General features: G+C 38.1%; 5 protein-coding genes across 6 annotated transcripts in view; 1 reads left to right on the top strand and 4 right to left on the bottom strand.

Moving 5' to 3' along the window:
- Positions 1–2268, bottom strand: part of LOC144660526 (uncharacterized) — a 9398-nt gene extending 7130 nt beyond the window's left edge. The window contains exon 1 of one of the 2 annotated variants that reach the window (XM_078521188.1): positions 2069–2268. In XM_078521188.1, coding sequence (XP_078377314.1) covers positions 2069–2089 — 21 coding nt within the window. In that variant the 5' untranslated portion in view covers positions 2090–2268. Of the gene's footprint in view, positions 1–133; positions 404–2068 lie in introns of those variants that run through there. The other variant, XM_078521187.1, reaches the window with a different exon arrangement.
- A 131-nt stretch (positions 2269–2399) lies between these two features.
- On the top strand, positions 2400–4253 carry LOC144660794 (galanin receptor type 1-like). Its single transcript, XM_078521519.1, has one exon. It carries the CDS (start codon positions 3078–3080, stop codon positions 4026–4028), a length of 951 nt encoding a protein of 316 aa, XP_078377645.1. The 5' UTR covers positions 2400–3077; the 3' UTR covers positions 4029–4253.
- Positions 4254–8689: 4436 nt separating this feature from the next.
- Positions 8690–11448, bottom strand: LOC144660521 (uncharacterized). The gene is made up of 2 exons (XM_078521180.1): positions 11255–11448; positions 8690–9531 (listed from the first exon to the last, which is right to left on the bottom strand). The coding sequence occupies exon 2, from the start codon at positions 9388–9390 to the stop codon at positions 8731–8733; it is 660 nt and encodes a 219-aa protein (XP_078377306.1). The 5' UTR covers positions 9391–9531; positions 11255–11448; the 3' UTR covers positions 8690–8730.
- A 2329-nt stretch (positions 11449–13777) lies between these two features.
- Positions 13778–19691, bottom strand: LOC144659315 (uncharacterized). Its single transcript, XM_078519730.1, has 3 exons — positions 19474–19691; positions 16803–17184; positions 13778–15420 (listed from the first exon to the last, which is right to left on the bottom strand). The coding sequence occupies exons 1-3, from the start codon at positions 19689–19691 to the stop codon at positions 14617–14619; spliced, it is 1404 nt and encodes a 467-aa protein (XP_078375856.1). The 3' UTR covers positions 13778–14616.
- On the bottom strand, positions 19028–23602 carry LOC144661175 (uncharacterized). Its single transcript, XM_078521879.1, has 2 exons — positions 22963–23602; positions 19028–21866 (listed from the first exon to the last, which is right to left on the bottom strand). The coding sequence occupies exons 1-2, from the start codon at positions 23371–23373 to the stop codon at positions 21054–21056; spliced, it is 1224 nt and encodes a 407-aa protein (XP_078378005.1). The 5' UTR covers positions 23374–23602; the 3' UTR covers positions 19028–21053.
- Positions 23603–23717: the final 115 nt, after the last annotated feature.

Consider the following 23717-nt stretch of genomic DNA (forward strand, 5'->3'; position numbering starts at 1 on the left):
GAGTGTTCCAATGCACGTTTAAAATCATATCACTCTAATATTTTGCCTTCATTTGTGCTCTATTATTCGAATGATCCCTAAACATTTCATGATGATTTGTGAACAAAAATAGGGAACTAAAGAAATAACTCACCACGATCCTCACGGTATCCAGTTTTAAGTTTGTCATGTTCGTGATAGCGGGAATCAACCAAGTTTGGTTCCGTCAAATTCACCGGGTTGTTATAAAACACTTTGGGAAGCGCCAACTGACAGAGTCAAACTGATATGCTTCATAACAACTTAATGTTGGTTTGTGACATGTTGTGTGGGTGGGGGAAACCACCCTTCAAATTCGAAACATTCCTTTTGCCTTACTTCGTACTTTATTTCCATAATTAGCAGAATCGCCTTTTCTGTGCAAATTGATCAATTGGATTAATAATAAAAAAAACACTAGTTAGAAGGTAACCGATGATAGGCTTACAGATTTAAACATTTACTCTTTATAGTTATAATGTACAATGTTTGTTTCGTTATTAGCTACATGGACTTAAAATAACTGACAAGTCCCATTTAACCCAGTATTGACAACTATTTTTAAATACCGTTACATTTAACTAGCTTACGAACTAGCGAAGGAATGATCGAAACGATCGATTGAAACAACAAAGTAATAAATAAATGAAGAATAAATAAACGATCGTATAATAAATTGTAAACTTGTTTTTACAATTTAAAGTGCATACAATTACTTAGTAATACAATGATCTGTTTGCAGAAATCAAAAAACCCCTCAGTATGAACATAAACTAAGCCGGTTTCACTCACAAGAATTCATCAACCGAATTACGCGGAGCGAAAAGCCACTTACAACTGAGACCACAAGGTTTGACTTGTTCTCTATATCCGGCTGTTCTAGCTCGAGACTTTCGTGATGTGCTTAGCGGAAGTAATATGTTATGAGCAGATACAATAAAATCCCACGGGTCCTCATCTACGGATCATTGCACACTCTTGACTGCCTTTCGCAATTCGTAACCACAAAGGTCAGTGCAGTAGAAAATTGCATTTTGAAACTGATCATCAACAGATCAAAGTAAACCTTTGAGTGAGGATAATAAGCTGTATCTATAGGCCTATAACGGACCATATATGTATAAAACAAAAAGTGGTATTTGCTGCGTAGCACTCAAAGTCAATGTCGATAGTTGAAAGAATTGTCAAAAGGGTGCCTAGATGTGCTTATATGCAGTTATCTGGGCACATTTTAAATTATTCTTTCAACTATCGATATATAGAAACTGGCATAAATTTAAATCAGTATTATTTCACAGGCATTATTTATCTGTTATGTTGCTTTCGTTTATAAATCTTTTGGCAACTCATTGTGTCGGCATGCGCAATGTTTAACATTGCCGACACAATAAAGGTCTGTCGGCGAAACAAACGACTTTTCTTCTGTTAGTATGTCAATAGCCGCCGGCCATATGCATTATACTGAAAATAACAAAATAGCTTTCATTATTTTTAGCCAAGTCAGTAGTTTATTGCCAGTAGCTAAATTCTTAACAAGGAATGCCACGATTTGAAACTTTTCTAGATCTCAAAACAATTTAGAATTGCGGCGCAGCAAAAACTGCAGGTTTTTTGTTTTATTTAGATTAACAGGAATAATTTGTTTTCAACCGTGGTTTAAAATAGCTTTGACCTTTGATTATACTTTCATTTTATATTATGGACGGCCGGGAAAGTCACATCTAAAGGAAAAATAAAAGTCATTCCTTGTTTAGCACATAAGCTAGCTCACAATACCTTTTTATTACTAGTAGGTCTTATTTGATCGCAAGCTCAAGTTTTTTTCACTCCAATGTGCCCTTGTCTGCTTTGTCTACTAATGCAAGTCACCGGAATTTTCACTCTCGTTTTGGCTGGCGAATAATGTCAACACTCACGCACTCAAGTGAGTAGGAAGAAAACTATCGTCCAGCTCTCATACCTAAATCCTTATCGACTCTCATTCTTGGTTGATACAACCTTTCCAAAAAATAAAATAAATGACACTAGACTGAAATACAGCTGTTCTTACCATAAGATACACGGCCATCATTCACGGTCACTGCAGTTTCAGAATTTAAGAGTACATCACGGCGGGAATGACCTGAAAACCTGACGATAGTGAAACAATGGCACTAAATGAGCTATGTATGCTCTCTCGTGACAAACATTTGTTGTTAACGTATGTCGCCAAGCCAGCGTTTTGTTGATCTTGTAGTCTGGATTTTATCAGTAAACGAAACTTCAGCCGCATTTTTTACCATAATTTATTTTACCCGCAAGTTAAATATGACATTTATTTTTTTTGTCTGATTGTCACGAGACACTGTTATCTTCTGGTATGACATTATTTCAGCAGCTAATCAATCATCTTTGTAAAAAAAATCTCGTATTTAACTGATTGTAGCTAATAAAACTGGAGGAAAATAAAAAATATATATTGAGATATCTTTCTTTCCATGCAAAATATTTTAAATTGGGCATTCGCCGAGCAGCTGGCATCGGTCAATGCCTTTATTTATTAATATCCCATGTCTACAAATCAGACGATGATTGTGCCTATATGTCATTAAAATCCTCTAAGGTTTACCCAATTCCAGCGTCAAGCTACACAATCTCCTTAATAGTTTTCATTCATTTTAAATAGATAACTAGGGAGAATTTTGATGTAAATCAAACGATTTGTTTCATTATAGTCGGTTCCTTTGTCCCAGATGCCTGACTGTGCATTTAAGAAGAAATTTCATGCTAATTATTGCTGAGACATGAAAGACAAATAAGTTGAAGATGAAACTAAACTGAAATTATCACTTTGAAGTAGCCAATACCATTAGGACGTCCATGCGACAAGAAAGGTTTTATGGAACTATACCAAGAGCAGGCTCGTTTTTTAATTGTTAATTTACATTCAGCAGTCATGTGAAAAAAGTGAAATTTGATGCCACTCTGATTTCACCTGTTTATCTCAAAATTGGATTGACTAGTTAATCTACTTCGAAAGCGTTCTATGGCAGAAGCCTTAACCTTGCACACGAATAATCATGTTTCCGAACGCGTCTACTTCAGTTAATCAAACGGAAATTAGTTCTACCGAAGAAAGAGAGGAAATGGCTGCCTCAATGGAAAATGTCCCGCTGGTGATCTGCTACATGTTACTGAGTATCATCGGCGGCGCAGGAAATTCGCTCGTGATAACGTTGATACGGAGAAAGCGTAGCTTGCGTTCGACTACGAACATTCTTCTCGCTTTTGTAGCAGTGGCGGATTTAATCTCATTGATTTGTTTCATTCCTTTTGCATTCTTCCTCGCCTTCCCGCTTCCTGGAGGGATTATGGGCGCCGTGTTTTGCTGGGTTTTCGCTCGACCAAACGTTGCCAGCGTAACAATTGCTGTTTCCATCACCACACTTGCCTTGTTGGCCATAGAGCGATTCCATGCTCTCGTGAAGCCACTGAACAACAAGCTTCGTTTAACGAAGAATAACGTTTTCTATTGGATTTTTGGCATTTCAGTCTATGCTGTCGGCCTGAATGTTCCCTTGTTTATCTTCACTGTGTTTGACAAACAAGAAAAAGCATGCACGTATGACTTTGGAAAGAATGGAAGGCGCATTTACTTTTCAGTATTCGGGTTCGGAGTGTCGTTAGCAATGGCAGTAATATGCTTCTGTTATTGGCGAATTATCAAGGGATTTTACTTTGGCAGCCAGAAAGTCTGTGTCAGCGAAGAGCTGCAGCACAAGCGAAAGGTTGTCAAGTTGCTGCTTCTTGTGACTTTGGCTTTTATCATTTGCTTCACTCCTCGCGTAATTTATTTCTTGTTTTACTATACCACTAAGGGTTTGTTTCATAAAATGTCTTTATTTCTTTTGCATTGTAACTCAGCAATGAATCCTGTTATCCTTGGATTCCAAAGTGATAATTATCGAAAGGGATACAAGGAAATAATTGCTGAAGCCTTGGTGAAGATTAAAAGGATCATTTCATGTTAATTTTACAGCACCCTTATAGAAAAAAGCTTCAGTTTTATATGAAAAGTATTCAGGCAAATCAACCGTGATTTTGAAAAAAAATAAATCAAATGGCCCAAAGGCTGAACTATATTTAAACAATTCTTTTATTTATTTACACGGGCAACGATCCGTATTTAGTTACCGAAAAGACGGATTTCAAAATGAAAATAAACGGAAGCAGCTGCCTCTAAAACTAAGTCAATTGTTTAATCCACCCGGCAATACTTCTTTTAATTCTTTGGTTATAAAAATCCTTCCAGAATCATAAGAAGAAATAAATTAATTCTCACGTCTAGGACGGTAGACAATTACATTTGTTTCTGGGACTCATTTTTTGTACAATTTTCTTTAGACAAATTCATTCAATTAATGCAAATAAAAAAGATCGATTGAGGTAAACAGGCAATAGTTTTGTCGCTATTTCTCATCTTCATCTTGTCTCATCTGCGCTTGATTTCTCATCTTCAAGCGGTTAACTGGGATCTGTTCCTGCCGGAACAATCACCGGGACAAAAAAATGATGTGAAGGGGAAGTAACCAAGATAAATATGGATGTTATGAAACCATCAAGAGTAGCCAAAAAAAAAACAAGAGTAGCAAACCTTGTGGCCACTGGTACCTTGTGTCAACACTTGCCAGTATTTTTGGCTACAGCGTAAATATAAATAGGACTTCTTGCTGCCGCAAGTCTGATGTAGTGAAACTTTAAGTGCAGAGAAAACGTCAATAAACACTGCCGGTTTTTTTCACACTGCCTTATTTGTTGCCAACGAGACAGCCGAGCCAAGAGGCGAGGCTGTCGAGGCGGCAGAATCATAGAGCCGTGTGCGTATGAGTGTATAGGCAGAGAAAATCTTAAGTTCTGCGTAAGGGACTTTTTTTTACCATATTTGGGTGTAAGTAAACCCCATATTTGGGTTGTATTGTTCTTCCCAACTGGTTCCCAGTCTCTCACTCCTTGCTAGAGAGCAAATGACCAAAATGGCGTCCACGCGGCTCGCTGTTAAAATTTTCAATGTGGTCATTCATCCCTTTACCGATAAATACACCTTTAGGGAATTATAAATCGAAAGAGAATACCCTACAGAATATTCGACCGCCGAAAAAATGAACATCAAGGTCTTCAAAGCGATGAAATAATCTTTCGACTTTGGAGTCCTTTGATTTACGATCGAAGAGAGACATGAAAATCAAAAGCGGACTGTTGACTTCAAATAGAGTTTTCTTGACTTATGAGAATGCTGAAGTCGGTAAATGTGTTGATTGTGTTAATAGTAATTGTTTGACCGATGATTTATTCCAAATCAAATACCGTTTATATTTTATTTGGCACGCATTTTCGCTCCGCGTAGGAATAACATCAATACAAAGCGACACTCACTAAAATTACTGCATGTCATACACACAAGAAAGTCAAAAGTGTTTTGCTTCTAACGGCAAATGTAATGTTAACTTGAATAAAAATTTTGTCTCCAAATAATCCTTGACCGTTCAAGCTTTGTTTTCTGTTCAAGTTTTTCAAGTTTTGCGTAACTGAACATGACACTTCGCATGCGAGACTGAAATCTGACCCGTGCATTACTGTCTCTGATTACTGAAAATCATGATTTTTGAAAAAGCAGCTTAGCAGTATTGATTTTGGGATTTGATTTATAAGAAGTTCTTGAAATGCAACTATCCCTTTTGTGGACGGAAACATTTTAACCATCGCGTGTTGTATTTAAAAAAGAGTGATTAAACCTCATTTATTGCCTACATTTTGTGACATTTTAACGTTGAAAAGAATTTAAAGATTTGTCAAGAGTTATCAATCTGTCAAACCCGTAGCCTGCGTAGCAGACATCTGTGTACGTTTTTTAGTGCGTTTAAAAGAGTGCGCGATCGCGAGAATACGCGCGCTGGAAACTACGGCGCCTGCTACGCAGGCTATCAAGCCTGTGTCATTTATGAACACCAGAGAAATAGCACTTTTTTTCGCATATCACCTAAAATACAATTTACCATATTTTGGTCATTTCAAATATAGTTCTATCAAAAACCATTCAATATCTGTTCTTAAGAACAAACATGAGTATTTCGCTCGTTGGCACTTACCGATAGGTACAACTAGTTTAAATATTATAGTAAACATACAGATTAACGTCACGACATGAAGATATTTAATATTTTAAAAGTAAAGAAGAATAAAATTTATAATAGAATGGGTGGTGGATAACCTTTAATATCCGTTGTCAACAACTCTCGGTCCATCTTTATGGTCTCATATTTACGGCTCTAACCTAAATATTATTGTACTTTATGTTGTTACATGTCTATTCATAAATTTAACCTTTTCACTCCTAAACGCGCATTCAGGCGCTATTTGGAGGTGCAGTCATTGATTCACTTGTGACGTCACTAATTAGCACGTCAGTGGAATTTCGTGATAAGAATCTGATAGAGCTTGAATCGACCTTTCTACAGGACTGTTCATTTTGAATATCAGTTGCATTCTGACAGAGCTAATCAAAGAAAAACAAAATCCATTTTTGGTGCAAAATCGTTGCTAAACAGGCCAGTACACCTGTAATTGGTCAAGGTCCCCTTTTCAGGGTTTTCCATTGATAATGTCAAAACTTTTTTGGCCAAAAGATAGGATATGAAGAGTAGAAAGTAACGAGAATAAGAAAGCGAAAAAAAGGAAGCAAAAGGGGCAAAAATAAAATTTGGAACGGTTCAGCAAAAAAAAAAAAAAAAAAGTCCAAATTTTGGATTATGCGCATGCACTAACGTAAAATATTGTACATTTTTACACAGAATCTTTATGAAAATGTTGCTGAAGTGTAAAAAAGTGCTTCTTTAGCAAAGTTGAGGTAAATTCCAGACCATAGCACCAAAATTTCAGTTTAGCGGCTAAAAAAACGCGTTTTGGAGGAAAATTTGGGGGTCAAAGGGTTAATGTCCAGTTTATCTCAGTAGAGCTTGTTCTTTGTTTCATATGTCATCTTGTTTAGTAATTGGGATGACACGTTACGATGTAGTTGTCTGAAATGCTACTTTGGTAATCATTGCTCGCTGTTTAACCATGATTAAAGAAATATATTTATATTACAAAAAAAAGAAGCTTTGTTTGGGTAAGCTCATTAAAACAGGTACGTGCACCAAGTCATCTTTCCACTCAGTTTAATGATCTTGCAATTGACGATACAAAGGTTGCTACAAGCTTAGTATAAGAGTGTATAATTCATATCAATCCCTGACATCATTAACTTGTTACGGTTTACGCCAACAAATATTGTATTTACCTTACACACATGAACGATTATTCAGCAAGAGTGGAAATTCAACTTTCCGATCCTGTCACACAGTTTTGTGTTTCTGTCATGTTATTGCTCTTTTCAAAAAAGGATTCTTCGTCCATTGCGGTCAAAATCAATCAGGGAAAATAAACTGAGTTTTGTGTCCACTCTCAACGTGTCATCAGCGAGACTTAAACAACCGCTCTTGAGACTTGGGATGAGGTAGGGACAAAGAAGGCTTCCTTTGTCACCGCAAAAAGTTGTTAAACATATAAGGCAAATAACTGTACTAAAATACATTTGTCCTATCTAAAAAAAAGGTCTAAACCATCCTGATCTGTGCTCAAGTGCAGAATTCCATAATTGTTTTATATCATAATGGAGAGACTAATCAGAAATTAATCAATTTCGAGGAGTTGGTAACCTTGGTGAGAAATCTCGGTGCAGAAAACATGATCTACCATGAATAGGCAAATTATTTACATAATGTACAGCGGATATCTTCCAAACCCTAAGTGTAAGAGCAAGGAATTGCTTCATGTTGAAGCAGGAGGCCGGGTTTTCCTCTGATGTATTTCGGGCAAAGCCCTCCTGTAACGTGGCTGTCTCTTGTCATTGCCCATGTAGTATTACCTTATTCGGTTATTAATATTGATATCACTCACAAGCATTTTGTCGCTTACCCTACAATCTCGGTACAGAAAACTTATTGTCGTTCGTCCATGCACAGACACAGAGTAAGTAATCCTTTAAGTACAATGCAGAAAGCTGGATAGGTACGCAGGCAAGCAATCGAGCAGGCAGGCAGACAGGTAGGCAAGTGTCGCCACTAAGTGAGCAAAAGTGAGCACTAAAACATTTGAAGCGTTCAAAAATCAATTAAATAAAGGTTAGCTAGCTTCAACTAACCATGCTTTGGCGAAGGCGTAATTTGATATACCTTACTGTTACTTATTTTCGCGGGACTTAATTTTCGCGATTTTTAAAAAAAGTCGCGAAATTAAAGACCCGAGAAAATTTATTTTTAACGTTTTTATTGTATTTTTTATGTTTTAAACGTATTTTTTGCCAATTCGCGAAAATAAAGTCCCGCGAAATATGCCCGTTCCATTTTCGCGAAATTAAGTTCCCGCGAAAATAAGTAACAATAAGGTCATTCGGAGTCACTTGCTGTTTGGTTTCATAGACTCTCTTTCTCAGTACATTTTGAAAATTGTAAGATACTGAAGTTGTAAGCATCGGCTCAATATATGTTCGTAGTTACAATCACACATTCGTGAGAGCCAATTAACCAATAAAGTTAAAATCATATTTGAGCGGTGCAAGATCTGAAATGGTTATGAGCATTAAACCTTCGTCAGATCTTTAAAGTCTGCAACATTCCGGCTTATTTTCATTTTTACCTAAGGTCCTCCAAACCACTGCTGAGTTGTGGACGTTGGCGACGAGCAGCAGCGGAACTGAGGATTGTGAAGATTATAGAATCCGAAGTTATCTTCAAATTCAACTCCTCCAGCTTGACCATTGAAGTCACAGGTTAAGATCCAACTATCGATATGAAAATCATACAGTTCACTATACCCTGTCACAGCTGTGCAGTTCATGCATGTTATTCCCCGGATGTTTACCAGCTCAAACCATCGGCACATTACTGCTACATCCGGGACGGCAAACAAATCCAATCTGTCCAGCGACGTGCGAGCATAATCTTGGTAATCCACGCCGTCGGTCGGGAAGTTACAAGTGGCTCGCCAGTGAGTGGAGGAATTCCCGATGTACCTCATGCGGGACATTGACAGGCGGTAGCTGTCCCATTCAGGCGCATCTTGGTTGATTGGCATGTCGTGCAGGTAGAACGCTTTGCTTTTGAACGCGCCAATGTTTTCGAGAGAGTAGGACTGGATCAGTGTCCATGCGAAACCAGGCTCGGAACTAAAGTCGCAGTAGACTGGGAATGACTGGTTGTGTTGGTCCATAATGAAGAAGACTCCGTTGATTTTCAGATTGTTTGACAACATGATGTCTTTACATGACCGAGCAAGGAATTGACACTTGTGTCCCATGTAGCCCAGAGGACATGTGCAGTTGAATCTTCTTTGATTGACGTCACAAATCTCACTGCACGTGCCGCCATGTTGACAGGGAGCGGAGTCACAGCACTCGTTATGACAGACTGGTTCAGAGCAGGTCTGGTGAACAACACCCTAGGAAACAAGAAAGCAATTATAAGAATTTGTTGCTGCGGCCATACTGCGGACTGGAGCTGCTCCATCCCAATAGATGCAAGAAATACCAGCTCTGTAATGACATTTAAATCTAAATTAAAACACAGTTGATAGGAAACACAGGCATTTTCTATGATAAAGTTTTGAACATTGTAAGTTATCATACCACAGGATATTTTTATTTCTTTCACTTATAGATCATTTTTTGAGCTATCAGCCTCAATTGTTTACCTTTGGAAAATTTTGTGAGCGCCACTATCAAAACAAACCATTTGGGGGTTACTTGGAAAACGTGCGAATTGATGCCTTGTAACGTGGACTGGTAGTCAGACAAGTGTTTCTCAAAACCTTGTCTTAAGAAATCGAGGCGGTGGGTTCAAACTGATTAAATAACGTTTTGTATAGGGAACCATGTTCCTCTTTAATTGTTTCTCTTATCCTCCCTTTACTTTGATACCATTTATCTAGTTACTTATCTCAACAAAAGCGAGCAGTTGTCAGCCTGAAGATTGATTCAAACTTACGATGAGGAAGCTGGAATACCACAAAGTTCACCTTTTTCTAGCTTTCTTTATATTTGCGACAAAACACTCACACTCCAGTAACACCTTTCATTTTAACACGCTGTTTCTTAATTGTTTGTTTGTTTTTTCTCTGAAACTGCATTCCTAATCTCAGTGATACAGTTTCACTGATCTGTAACTGATCCAGTCACCTAGTTCTATTTTTTAGTTTTGTCGCGGAGGTTTATGACGCAGTGATCGATACCGACCATCCAGGATGTACTCGGACATCGCCTTTATGTGCAAAACCTTCGAATTCTGCACCCTCTCTACTCCCTTTATTCTTTTCATCGTTGTAGGTTGATTCAGGGTGGCCTGAGTGGACGCTGGATCGGCAAGATAATACAGATATTGACGGATTCCATGCACCAGACAATCATCCTTAATTAGTCATCCTTGAATTAGCAATCCCTGCTGTTGCTGGTTCGCAACAAAAATCTTGTGACCTTCTTTGATGTTGTTAATCAACTCAAGTTACGTCTTATTTATTTTACCTGGCCTACACCCCCTCTACACGGTTATCACTTCTCATTTCTTCCATGTGTGCACAATTTTTCTTGATTTGCGTTGAATCAATTGCAACGTGGTAGCATAATGAAGGAAAACAGAAAGCCTGTTCAAGTAGATGAGATCATCGCGCATCGGGCTCCAGGTCGATACAAGGCAAGGCATTGAAGGTGCCTAGATCCTCGCATGCAAGAAGTAGCTTAAGAGTCGTTTACAGGCACTTGATTTGATTTTGCCACAGACCATCGATGCCTGCCAAAGCAGCCTTGAAGGTCCTTCAGCGATCCCACAACAACTTGGCACAATTAATTTTAGGCAAAAATCAAGTTAAAAACAGCAGATCATCACTAGTTCTTCTGAAGGACCTCCGATGCTATGGTACTATCATAAATGAATCAGATCCCGGCTTCGTTTGTAATATCACACTCATAAAAAAGGATTCTGTGCATGCTTTGATGTAATGAAATTTAAAAAAAAACACTATTTTTTGACACGACATTTCATAAACAAATATTTGATCAGACTCCTAAAATTTGAAAACCCGATATAGTATTGCGAAAGTGTAGTAATCAGTCTACTTGCAAAGTTGGTATTAAAGACATTTAAAACATTATTGAGAACTATTTACTTACATGTTTGTCGTAATAATTCCGGACTATTTCGTAGTATGTGACTCCTTCCTTTTCTTTCAGCGCTTTTGGTGTCAGTTTAGTGTTAGCGTCGCTAAGTTGACAGTTTTCTGTTTTGTTGACTTCGTTAACATTAAACGAGAGACACTGACATTTCTTCAAACATATGTTGAAACATTCCTCCCAGCTTTGGACGCTGAAAACCTCAATAACATACCCATTGAGTGTATAGTGTATAGTTAAGCTTGGTGTTGGTACTGAGTGAAAGAGACGTTTTCTCGCACATTTCACTTGCACACTGACAGTTGGAATTTGCGATGGCAAGAAGTAGAATGAGGAACAACGATACAAAGTCAAGAACACGAGTCATTTTGAAGAGCACTGTCGTTCTGCTGGCAGAAGTTGGAAATATGACACTCATATAAGCGGGACTGGTATGTCAATCTCTACCGATTGCAGTCTGTGCTTTAATTTAAAAATCACATGAATAATAAACTAGAATAACTTGACTATTGGAAGTTTATGTGTACGTCTATTTAATATTTACGAACTACTTTACATGCAATTGTCAACGGTGCAAAATTGAGTGGGTCGAATTTGTTACCAAATAGAGATATTCTGAGGCGGATGTTAAGATCCCGAATCTACTATTCCGACTTATTAAGGTTTTGGAAGTAATTAACATATTGTGATTCTTCAATTTTAATTAAACACAGACTTTCTTTTCAAAAGCAAGCCTAAATTTCAAGATTGTATTGGACAAAACAAAGTTTAAATTATTAATGCCTTACATTTAGGTACAAGAAAAGAGTTTGAGTTTTTGACATGTTTTTGTCCATGACTACTAAGCAAGTTCCAAGGATAAGTTTAATGCAATGTTTTGTAGTCAGAGATCAATTTAACTTTAACTATTACTATCGTAATTTAACCTTTTTATCTCTTTGTAGAGACGGATTCATTTGAAGCGCGTGAGAACCAAAACAGGTTTTTGAGCTGATTTTGACACACAGTTTCGAAAACATCCAATGAAATAACAAGTGGTATCGCTTGTTTTTCGTTTTGAATTATGTATTAGCTCAATAGTTTCTGCGGGACAGGGTCAGATTACCGCTGATATTTTCATTACCTTGAATTCAGAAGGTTACAGTTTTGGCTCGAATTTTTAGTGTTATTCAATTATTGTATTTTAGTATTTCAATAAAACAAAGATGTAGGTTCTGGAATCTCGTACCGTCATTCCTTATAAAGATTTTATCATTAACTTTGCTGTAATGTCTACATAAAATGTGATGAACATGAATTGGTTGCGTAGTTATAGATAAGTCATTGCTAGTGTTCTCCAACACCCCACCCAGTTTGTGCAGAAAATTAATAATAAACGAGAAAAATATTTTTAGGCGAAACGCCCGACATTAAAGTAGTGTTAACAATATCGAGGTTTGTTTAGTTTTTTCAAGTTGTATAATATTATTGCGGTTTTCATTGAAATGCGAACTCTGAAATTCAACCTCAATCAACGGTTTACACTTTTTGCTGCCGTCAATCATCTTAGCTGACCTCTTGGGAAACGGACGTTCACTTCAACCGGGTCAAAAGGTCTCATCTGTCAGTTGTGATTGGTAGATTTCGATCCATTTTGTTTGTTTTCGTTTTTCATGGTTCGTTGGCTGTCGCCATAATCATGATTGACGGCAGCGAAAAACGCAATCGTTAGGTGGATTTTGAATATCAGAGTTCGCATTTCACTGAAAACCGCAATAAGAGAAATCGTTGAACAGATAACAACTTATTGTCGGTAACATTTGTTGAGGAATTGTCATCTGGGAGGGGTTGTAGAGGGATTTAGTCAAGGATTGATCATGTGGCAGATACTTTATTGAAAAAGACTCCTGGCTTCCTTTGTACGTAATTCGTCTGCTGGAAAGGTTGGGAAAAAACGCACAAAAACCACAGTCGTGTTTAAAGTCACTTTAATCATTTGGAAAATTTGCAACGCTAAATTTAGATGGGACATAAAAAAGAGCGAAATTAAAATCATTCCCTTATTATATTTAAGTCACTACGGAAAACCAATGCAAAACATGAACAAAACAGACAATTACTGCTTTAAAAGCCTGGTAAAAAGCAATGAATGTTCGCGTCACATTTAAATCAATGACAAATTAATTTGATCCCATGCCAAGTGGTCTCAAAAATCTTTTTCAAAGAAATATATGTCCAAAATCTGCTTATATTAAGTCATGAAAATTTTGGCATTAAGATTTAAATTTAACTGTTAGCGAATCAGTGAAAAACAGACCTACAATATTTACTTTACACAAATGAACACTAATTCAAGAAGAGAAGAAATCATATTTCCCGATCGATATCATTTCATAATTATTACGTGTGAATATTTCTGCCACGTTATTGTTGTTTAACATCTTCTCCTTTCATGTTCAATTAATTTAACATTGGAAAATTGAATTAGGAAAAAAAAAGAGTTTTGCGTTAACTCTCAACGTGTCATTACCGAGACATAAACAACCGCTCTTGAGTCTTAAGATGAGAAAGGAACGCAGATACCTTTGTCACCGCAAGATACCGCTGGAGGTGATTACGATATAAAGTCGAATAACTGCAACTAAGAGGCATGTGCACTGTCAATAGAGACACAAAAAAGTGAGAAGCCTTCAGATCCTCAAATTCCCCTTAATAATCATCGCATATTTAGATAGGTGGACTTAATTTAGCATCGAAGAATTGATAGATCGAGTGTTTGGGAAGTGAAAGCAAAAGTTGGTCATTTTTGGAAAGTAGGGACAAATTATTTACAATATATACACCCAAAAGGAACAATTAACCTGAGATTTTTCAAATCTCAAATTAAAGACCGTCGCCGCTTCCAGGTGAGGTGGACAATTCAGGGCCGTAACCAGACCTCCTCCATAGGCGAGGCAAGATCTTGCAAGGGGGTTATGGGCGCAGGTCCTCCGAAAAAAATTAAAATTTAGAGGCTCTGAATCTCTTTCAGAATATTTTTTTCTTTAGGCATTCCTTGAGAAAAATCAGTTGTTCAACTGGCGAATATTTTCCCAACAAACCATATTTTGTGTTTTATTTTGGGTAAAAATCTACACGAGTCAAGTGCCTCGTCAGCCTCTTGCTAGTTACGGCTCTGCAATTGTACTCTATAGACCATTGGTATACATGGATTTTAAAAAGGCTCAAAATTTAGTTTTAACTGACAAGCAAGAACCACAACAACGCAGCACGACAACTTCTTCCAGCATAATCCCAAAATTAAGCAAGTTCAAAAAATGGGGTAATTCTGATATTGAACAATCACTTGAAGCGTCTTTGGCATTAACTTTGGTCGGGCATGTCTAAAGACTTCCTAGCCAGAACTGAGTTGTGGAACTCATAGAGGACGTGCAGCGAAAAGCGGGGTTCTGTGTTTGGTAGAAACCAAAGTTGTCTTCGTCAAATATTCCTCCACCGAAATCGCAGCCTTGATCTGGGCCAAAATGACTGTCCATATGAAGGGCACATCCATAAAAACCGTAACCAATCAGGACTGTGCAATTGTAACACTCGTCTCCTCGGACATTGACAAATTCGGTCAGAAGACAAAAACCAGTTGAATTAGGTTCCACTAGCAAATCCAAACTTTCCAACGACACACGCCAATAATCTCGGTAGTCCACGCCATCAGTCGGGAAATTACAAGTAGCTCGCCAGTGAGTGGAAACATCCCGGATGGACTTCATACGGGACATTGACAGGCGGTAGCTGTTCCACTCGGGCATTCCTTGGTTGATTGGCATGTCGTGCAGGTAGAACGGTTTAAAGCTGAACGCGTCATTGTTTTCTAAAGAGTGGGACTGGATAAGAGTCCACGCGACACCAGGTTCAGAACTAAAGTCGCAGTAGACTGGGAATGATTTGTCGTGTTGATCCACAATGAAGTAGACTCCATTGATATGTTCTGTGTTAGTCATCATAATGTCTTTACATGCACGGGCTGGGAATTGACATTTGTGTCCCGTGTAGCCCGGAGGACATGTGCAGCTAAATCTTCTTCGGTTGATGTCACATACCTCACTGCACGTGCCGCCATGTTGACAGGGGACGAAGTCACAGCACTCGTTATGACAGGCTGGTTCAGAGCAGGTCTGGTGGGCAACACCCTAGTAGAGAGAAGAAAAAATAAATTTCAACAAACAAGATACGATTCAGAAAACCAATGTCCACCATCAGTGACTGTAATAAATTGAAAAATAATTCAAATAAAGCCGTCAACTCCCATTGAACTTGTAAATAAATCCCATTCTGTGTTTGCAACGTTTTTAAGGGGAAAGGGAGTAATAGTTCATCGTTAACGAGGGATGGGGGGGGGGGGGGGGAGGGGAGAAGTAGATTCTTCGATGTACCTTAATAAACACAAATTTGTAGATAAGTAATTTTGAAAAAAGAGTAGATGTCTCAAATGTGCAAAATCCGTTACGGCATTGCGAAATTATGCCGAAACCTTTGTATTAGCATGTATATAAATATTACGTCCACTTCGCTCAAGAGAATCTGAAAGGAATTGTTTGGCTTGGGAAAGCCCTTTTAAAAACGTGAGGGAAAACTCCAATTCTGGGGGAACACGCTGGCTGCGGGAAGGCCGGGATCTATATGTAGAGTTTGAATTATTCAGAGACGTAAGAGATAAATTTGCTCCAACAGTAGACTTTACTCCCAACACATAACATAAGAATATTTTACAAGGCACTCCTATTTATACACTAACTAGGGACACTATTTTTAAAAACATAATTAAACTTTCCTAATATCCATTGGTTGTCGTTAATCCTAGTTTTGAGACATTAATTACTTACAAAATCGCGCAGGTGGATTACAGCTTTCTACAGGTTGTACTTACAATTAAACACTTTTTTAAAGTAATGATTTCACGGACAGTAAACACAAGGGCAGGTACTAGTTTGGCTAATGAAATAAAGCATTAACCTGCCAAAACAATATTTCTACGCTGGATTTTCTATGTTTTTTTTTTAACAGCTAGGCTTGTAAACAAATAAAACTTAATCATCGTTATTTCTCTCCTAACAATTGGGTAGATATACAGAGGCAACTCCAAATATGTTATTAATATTGCCAAATCCACCGGATTGGAAATTAACAATATTTCGCTACAACATCAAACAAATTTTTTCAAAGTCGGAAATTTTCCAAAATTTGTTTATATCTTTCTTTCGATTTTTATTTGTTTACAAAAAAACCCTTCCTCCTTATCATTGTCGCGGTTACGGTTTCTTGATAGTTTCAACCTTTTTTCTCTTAATTTTAAATATTAATTTTTCAATATTATTATTTTCTTTATTTTTAATATTAATATATATATATATTATTTTTTTATGCATTGTAAGCCGCTTAACACTTAAATGGATAAGCGCTATATAAATTTTATTGTATTTTATTGAATTTCTCATGGAGCATAAAATCTTAGTTAACAATCAATAAAAATAGCTATTAGAAATACGACTCACATGGAGAACTGTTTACTTACATTCTTGTCGTAATAATTTCTCACTGGCTCGTAAAAGATAACTCCTTCCTTTTCTCTCAGTGCTTCTGGTGCCAGTTTAGTGTTAGCATCGTTCAGCTCACAGTTTTCAGTCGTGTTGACCTCGTTGAAGTTGAACGAGAGACACTGACAGTTTTTCAAACATGTGTTAAAACAAACCTGCCAGTTCTCGAGGCTTAAAGTGTCTATAACATAACCATCAAGTGAATAGTTATGCTTGGTGTTGGCTCTGAGTGAAAGAGACGTTTTCTCGCACATTTCACTCACACACTGACAGTTGAAGTTAGCGACGGTAAGTAGTAGAATGGTAAGCACCGCTAGAAAACCAAAAACATTGGCCATTTGGAAGGGCGCTGATTTCTTGCTGAAAGATAAATGAGTCGACAATAGCACGGCGATCAGATGTACGTGTCTGTCGGGTTGAGTGTTTGTACTTCTGATGAATTGCAACTGGTATTTATTTTTATTAGACAGATGCATGAATAACTCATAGGATAATTGAATATCAATGTATGTATGTAACTGTATGTGTGAAATATGCAAATGAATTAAAAAAATCCTCGGTAGTCATTAGGAGTTATTAGGCGCTACGTTTAATTCACTTTTACTAGTCATTAGGAGTTATTAGGCGCTACGTTTAATTCACTTTTACTATCACAGTATACTGTTGTCTTTATTTCTTTACAGTTCACTGCCATAAATAATCATACTGAGTTATTCATTACCCTGGAGCAGCATATATCAATATTTCCTGTCATTCGCCACAGGCAGGCCAAACATATCCCTGTGTTATAGACACAGGCAATCCAAGCACACGCCACCGACCGCCTCATGGCATAAGGCGATCGACTTACGTCATCGCCTAAAAAGGATAACCGAATCCGATGCCAACTCGCATTCGCATATTGCTTTCAGTTATCACTGCTGTAGATAGATAGGAACTCGTTCAAAAAACTGTCGCCAAGTGAATCTGGATTAACAATCCTGACGTAGAAACTAAACTCTATAACAGACGTGTTCCTTTGTCACAGCAAGAAACTGGTGAAAATGATTTTGATATATAGGCAAATAACTGCAACTAAAAAGCATGTCCTATCTTTAGAAGTCTGAACCCTTCAGATTCATGTTCAAGTACTGATTCTTTCCCCGGATCGATATCTATTTTCATTAGGGGGAATTGATTAGAAATTAGGAAATTTCGACAAGTTGGTAAACTTGGCGAGATATATAATCAGTTGATTAGAGAAAATAGTCGTTGATCATTTCTATCACGGGAAGACAAATTATTTACAAAAATGTACAGACAGATAGCTTCCGAACCCTGATTGGAAGAACAAGGAATTGTTCTTCACACTAATGATATATTTTATATTTCGTACATGTGACTAGACGAACGACAACGAGTCTTCTGTTCCGAGTCTTTCGTACACCAAAATTCTCAGTTAAGAAACGATAAATTAGTAATATTAATAACCGAGAATGGAATTACTTTACGGGAAATAACAAGAGACTCTCACGATGCGAGAAGACAGTTCCTGGAAGTGGATAGCTGGTTAATTACGTAAGCAAGTAACTAAGCACTGGCAAGCAGGCAGGCAGGCAAGCAGGCAGGCAGGCAAGTGTCGCTAAGATAAAAAATTATAAGTAAGCACTAAAACATTTGTGACGTTTAAAAATAAACAAAAAAGGTAAGCTAGCTACAACGAATCATGTCATTTGAAAGACGTAGTTTGATTTAATTGGAAATCATTTTCTGTTAAAGTTCAGAGACTCCACTATACGTTAAAGCGATTATTAGGCCGTTTTAATAAAAACACACAAGGAATACAATCTATTAGTCTGTAGGCTTGCATAACCTTAAAGATGTTGTGGAGCAATTGATGGTGCCCTCGTTAAGAAATAGATAAATTAATGAACGTAGTTTGGTGCCCAGTTTGAGATTAATTCGAATTCATTATAACAAACTGTTACTTAAGGTCACATACGTGGGAGCCAAACAAATAATTAATTTTGAAATGGTCAGTAAGCTTTGAAAGCCTAAAGAGTCTATTCAAACTACAACTCTGAAGAAAAATACATTTGAGTGAATTTTTATGACAGCCGAATCTTTAAAATGTACAATATTAACCTCTTACTAGCCGAGCGCGAGGGCCGTACTGGGGAATATTGGCCCGAGGTCGTAGCTATATTCCCCGGTACGGCTCGAGCAAGCTAGGTTAGTAAGTAGTTTATTATATGGCTCTCGAGCCATGCTTGTTTTTTTTTTTTGTTAAAAAGCACTTCCGGTCACTTGCATTCAAAGGGCTTCATCCGTAAAGTACAGTATGATGACGCGAGCAACTCAGAAAGAACAAGCTACCACGAGTTTGAAAACAAGTTTATTGATCGTGACGAAGAAGACGAATATTCACCAAGCGGATTTAATTATTCTAAAGATCGGGAAAGTTCTGATGTAGAAACTGAAACAGGCATCACTGAAAGCCAGAAGGCCGCTCGGCTAACCAAACTGAGGTTTCTTGCCCATCATTCTGCGTTGAAGTTGAACGTCTCAGCTCCCCAGCGTAACTTTCGGCTTTCGTCTCTGGCTCGGAAACCGAAGTGTAAGGGTATTTTTTTTTTAAAAAGGCACAAGACAGTTCTATGAAGTGCCCACTGGATTGGAGTCGTTAGTTCTCCCGCTTCAAAAAGAGCATTTTCGACTTCGTCGTCTTCATCAAACGCCTGAGCGGCTTGCAGCTTCTTTCCTTCACCGTACTTGTGAACTAGTGACTGGCACTTTGCAGCTAGTAAAAATACTCTTCTCGATTTTTCAAACTCAGTGTCGTTGAATATGTTGAATGGATATTTCTTCTCGGGTATCGCTGTATGCATGCTTCGCTGAAAACTGGAAATTTCTGCTTGCTCGTACTCTTATCACTTTTTTTGCTTCGTGTGTTTATAAAAAAAATGCTGCGTGAAAAATTTGGACTCATTTGGACGGAAAGTAGGTCAAGCTCGGAAGCAGGTAGGCTATCAATTCTTGCATTTGTCATACCATTACTTTCACGTACCTTAAATGCAGCGGGAAGAGCTTTCTTTTCATGATCAGTAGCCGTCTTCTTATTGTGTTCATAGTTTTCCGTTCGTTTATAAAATCGTCTATATGGCCTCCCGGCTTTTGGTGATGCCTGTTTGTTTCCACATCAGAAGTTTACCAATCTTTAAGATAATTCGGTTGAAATTCGCTTGGTGAATATTCGTTTTTTTGTCCACGTTGTAAGCTCTGTAAAATATCAATCTGTTTGGTAGTTTCTTTGCGAAGAATGAGAGTACACGTTTTCTTTACGCAGGTTTAGATGGAAATTTGAATTGACCGGCTTCCGAAAAAAATACACGGCTTGGACCGTTTTCATGGAAACGGTCCGTATGGCAAAATCCCGACCAAGAAGGAACTAATCAGAACGCTCGGATTTGCCTAAGACTGGCTTTGCCATATAATAATCAGGCTTAATATTATAATTACTTAAAAGGAGCTCAGTCACGGACAACTCATCTTGAAAAAACTGGCACGTTTTTTCAAGTTTGTCAGTCGTAATCCGTCTTAATCTTCGTCAGACGAAACCATCCATGGTTATTTTCGGGTTTTAATTACTCCTTTGTTGTTTTCCTACATTACACAACTATTATTTTGAGGTTTCCTTCAATTTGGAAGTTCAGTCGAAGCTCTCGTAAGCGGACACCCTCGGGACGCGAGAAAAGTGTCCGTAACTGGAGCTGGCCGCATACGAAAATGGTTCTCGTAAGCGGCCACTAGAGGTGTAGGGGATAGATGGCCGCTTACAGGAGCTTGCCCAGCTAACAATAATCGGACGGACGTGGATGACGACAAAACAAGCACTGAAATGTGGTCCTGTAATTACTGTAAAATCATTGTCACGAACGGCGATGTGAAGTTGATTGATAAAAACAAGATTCAGAGGTTATTTGTAGGATTTTCTTTGGGGTGTCCGCTTACGGGAGCTTAAAAACAAAGAAAAAGTCTAAATCGTAATCTCTGCAAGTGTCCGCGGCCGCTTACGGGAATGTCCGCTTACGAGAAAGTTAAAATACAGAGTTTGTATGGGAGTTAAAACAGGGTTTCAAACAAGGTGGCCGTAAGTAGAGCTGTCCGCTTACGAGAGTGTCCGTTAAGAGAGCTTCGACTGTAACCAGAAAAATGACTTAAAATATCGTGACAATGCTGACCATGTCCCTTTAATTGGCTCCATACCAGTACTGAGTCGTGGACGTTGGCGACGAGCTGCAACGGAAATTAGGATTCAACTTGCGGTAATATCCGAAGTTATCTTCATATTCAACTGCCCCAGCTCGACCATCAAAGTCACAGTAATAGGGATCAGTTCTCCAACTGTCGATATGTAAATCATACAATTCGCTGTACCCTGTGACAGCTGTACAGTTCATGCAAGTAATTCCCCGGATGTTTATCAGCTCAAACCATCGGCACATTTTTGCTGCATCCGGGACGGCAAACAAATCCAGTCTATCTAGCGAAGTGCGAGCATAATCTTGGTAATCCACGCCGTTGGTCGGGAAGTTACAAGTGGCTCGCCAGTGAGTAGAAGAATTCCCGATGTACGTCATGCGAGACATTGACAGGCGGTAGCTTTCCCATTCAGGCGCATCTTGGTTGATAGGCAAGTCATGCAGGTAGAATGCTTTGCTCCTGAATGCGTCGTTGTTTTCTAAAGAGTGGGACTGGATAAGGGTCCATACGAAGCCAGGCTCGGAACCAAAGTCGCAGAAGACTGGAAATGATTTGTTGTGTTGGTCCATAATGAAGTAGACTCCATTGATTTTCAATTTGTTTGTCAACAGGACGTCTTTACAGGATTGATAAACTGGAAATTGACACTTGTGTCCCGTGTAGTCTGGAGGACATGTGCAGTTGAATCTTCTTTGGCTTGAGTCACATACCTCACTGCACGTGCCGCCATGTTGACAGGGGGCGGAGTCACAGCACTCGTTATGACAGGCTAGTTCAGAGCAGGACTGGTGAGCAACACCCTTGGAAACAAGAAAGCAATTATTAGAATTTATACAAGGCAAGGTATTGAAATTGCCTAGATCCTCGTACGCACAAGCAGCTCAAGAGTGTTTTGCAGTTCGTGACACTGCCTGCCAAAGCTTTCATCGATACTACGACAACTTGGCACAATTAGTTTTAGGCAAAATTCAAATTAAAAACACCAGATCATCGCTAGTTCTTCTGAAGGACCAGTATGACGACTCTGATGCTCAAAAATGAATCACATCACGGCTTTGTTTGAAATAGAGCGGTTTTCACTTGAGTGTCGAAAGTGAATTGCGTTTGCATTGGTTTTGCATTACTACGCTTAGTGATTGGTTTTAAAATCTCGCGCCACTTTCTCAGCCAATCAGAACTAAAACCAAAACCAATTGCCACTCGCTCGCCCACGTTTTCCCGCGCTTCGTGCCAGCTACATGTATTTGCTTCGAGTTTTGATTGGTTCACTGGATTGTCTGTGTTCTTTGTGATTGGCCAGAGTAATTACTTTGGTTTTGGTTTTACGACACTGAATTGAAAACTGCTCTATTACACACATTAACAAGGATTCTGTACATACTTTGCTGTAATGAAACCAAAACAACTCGATTTTTTGACACGAAATTACGTAAACAAACAATATAGTATTGCAAAATATTGCCAAAAACTTCAAGTTTGATTGCGTACACACGCAAACTTCCAACAAGATAAGCCGGCAAGAAATTGGTTAGATATGCACATTTATTAAGCAACCACAAATTTGTCAATTTCGCGATTTAACTTGCCAAATCTACCGATGTGTAAACTTTCATTTCTAATAAAAAGGAACGTAACTTTTCTTCACTCCTTCGCAAGCAAAGTAGCCAAATTTGGCCCTAAAATACGTCAAAATCGTAGCTCCGTACATTTTATGAGTATCATCGATCTTTCTTTGTTTTTGTTTGTTAAAAAGAAGAATTGTCCCTTTCCTCACCATTGTCATGGTAACTTTTTTAAATTTTGTTTTAATGATTTTTCTCATAAAACATGTGTGTCAAGTGCAGTAATCAGTTGGTATTAAAGACATTTAAAACATATTGAGAATTATTGACTTACATGTTTGTCGTAATAATTCCGGACTAGTTCATAGTATGTGACTCCTTCCTTTTCTTTCAGCGCTTTTGGTGTCAATTTAGTGTTAGCGTCGTTCAGCTCACAGTTTTCCGTTATGTTGACTTCGTTAACATTAAAGGAGAGACACTGACATTTCTTCAAACATATGTTGAAACATTCCTCCCAGATTTGGACGCTTAAAACCTCAATAACATACCCATCGAGTGTATAGTTAAGCTTGGTGTTGGCTCTGAGTGAAAGAGACGTTTTCTCGCACATTTCACTTGCACATTGGCAGTTGGAATTTGCAATGGCAAGAAGTAGAATGAGGAACAACGGTGCAAAGCCAAAAACACGAGTCATTTTGAAGGGCACTGTCGTTCTGTTGGCAGAAGTTGAAAGTATGTGACTCATATAAGCGGGACTGGTATGTCTTGTTCTACCGATTGCAGTCTGCACTTTTATTTAACTATAACATTAATAATTAACTAGCATAACTTGACTACATGTAGTTATTGTGTACCTCTATTTAATATTTACGAGCTAACTCGGCTTTAGTTGCAATTGTCAACGATTCAAAATTGAGTGCGTGAAGTTTAATTTGTTCCTAAATAGAGATATTCTGAGTTGGATCATATGATAACGAGGCTTTTACACCAACAACCTTTTGGAAAGAAGTAATTTGGTGCGTTTCTTCAATTTTAATTAAACATAGACTTCTTTTCAAAAGCAAGCTTAATATAAAGAACAAAGTTCAA

Source organism: Oculina patagonica, chromosome 7 (assembly GCF_052425735.1).
Source record: "Oculina patagonica isolate OP01 chromosome 7, crgOcupat, whole genome shotgun sequence".
In the NCBI taxonomy this organism is placed as follows: domain Eukaryota; kingdom Metazoa; phylum Cnidaria; class Anthozoa; order Scleractinia; family Oculinidae; genus Oculina; species Oculina patagonica.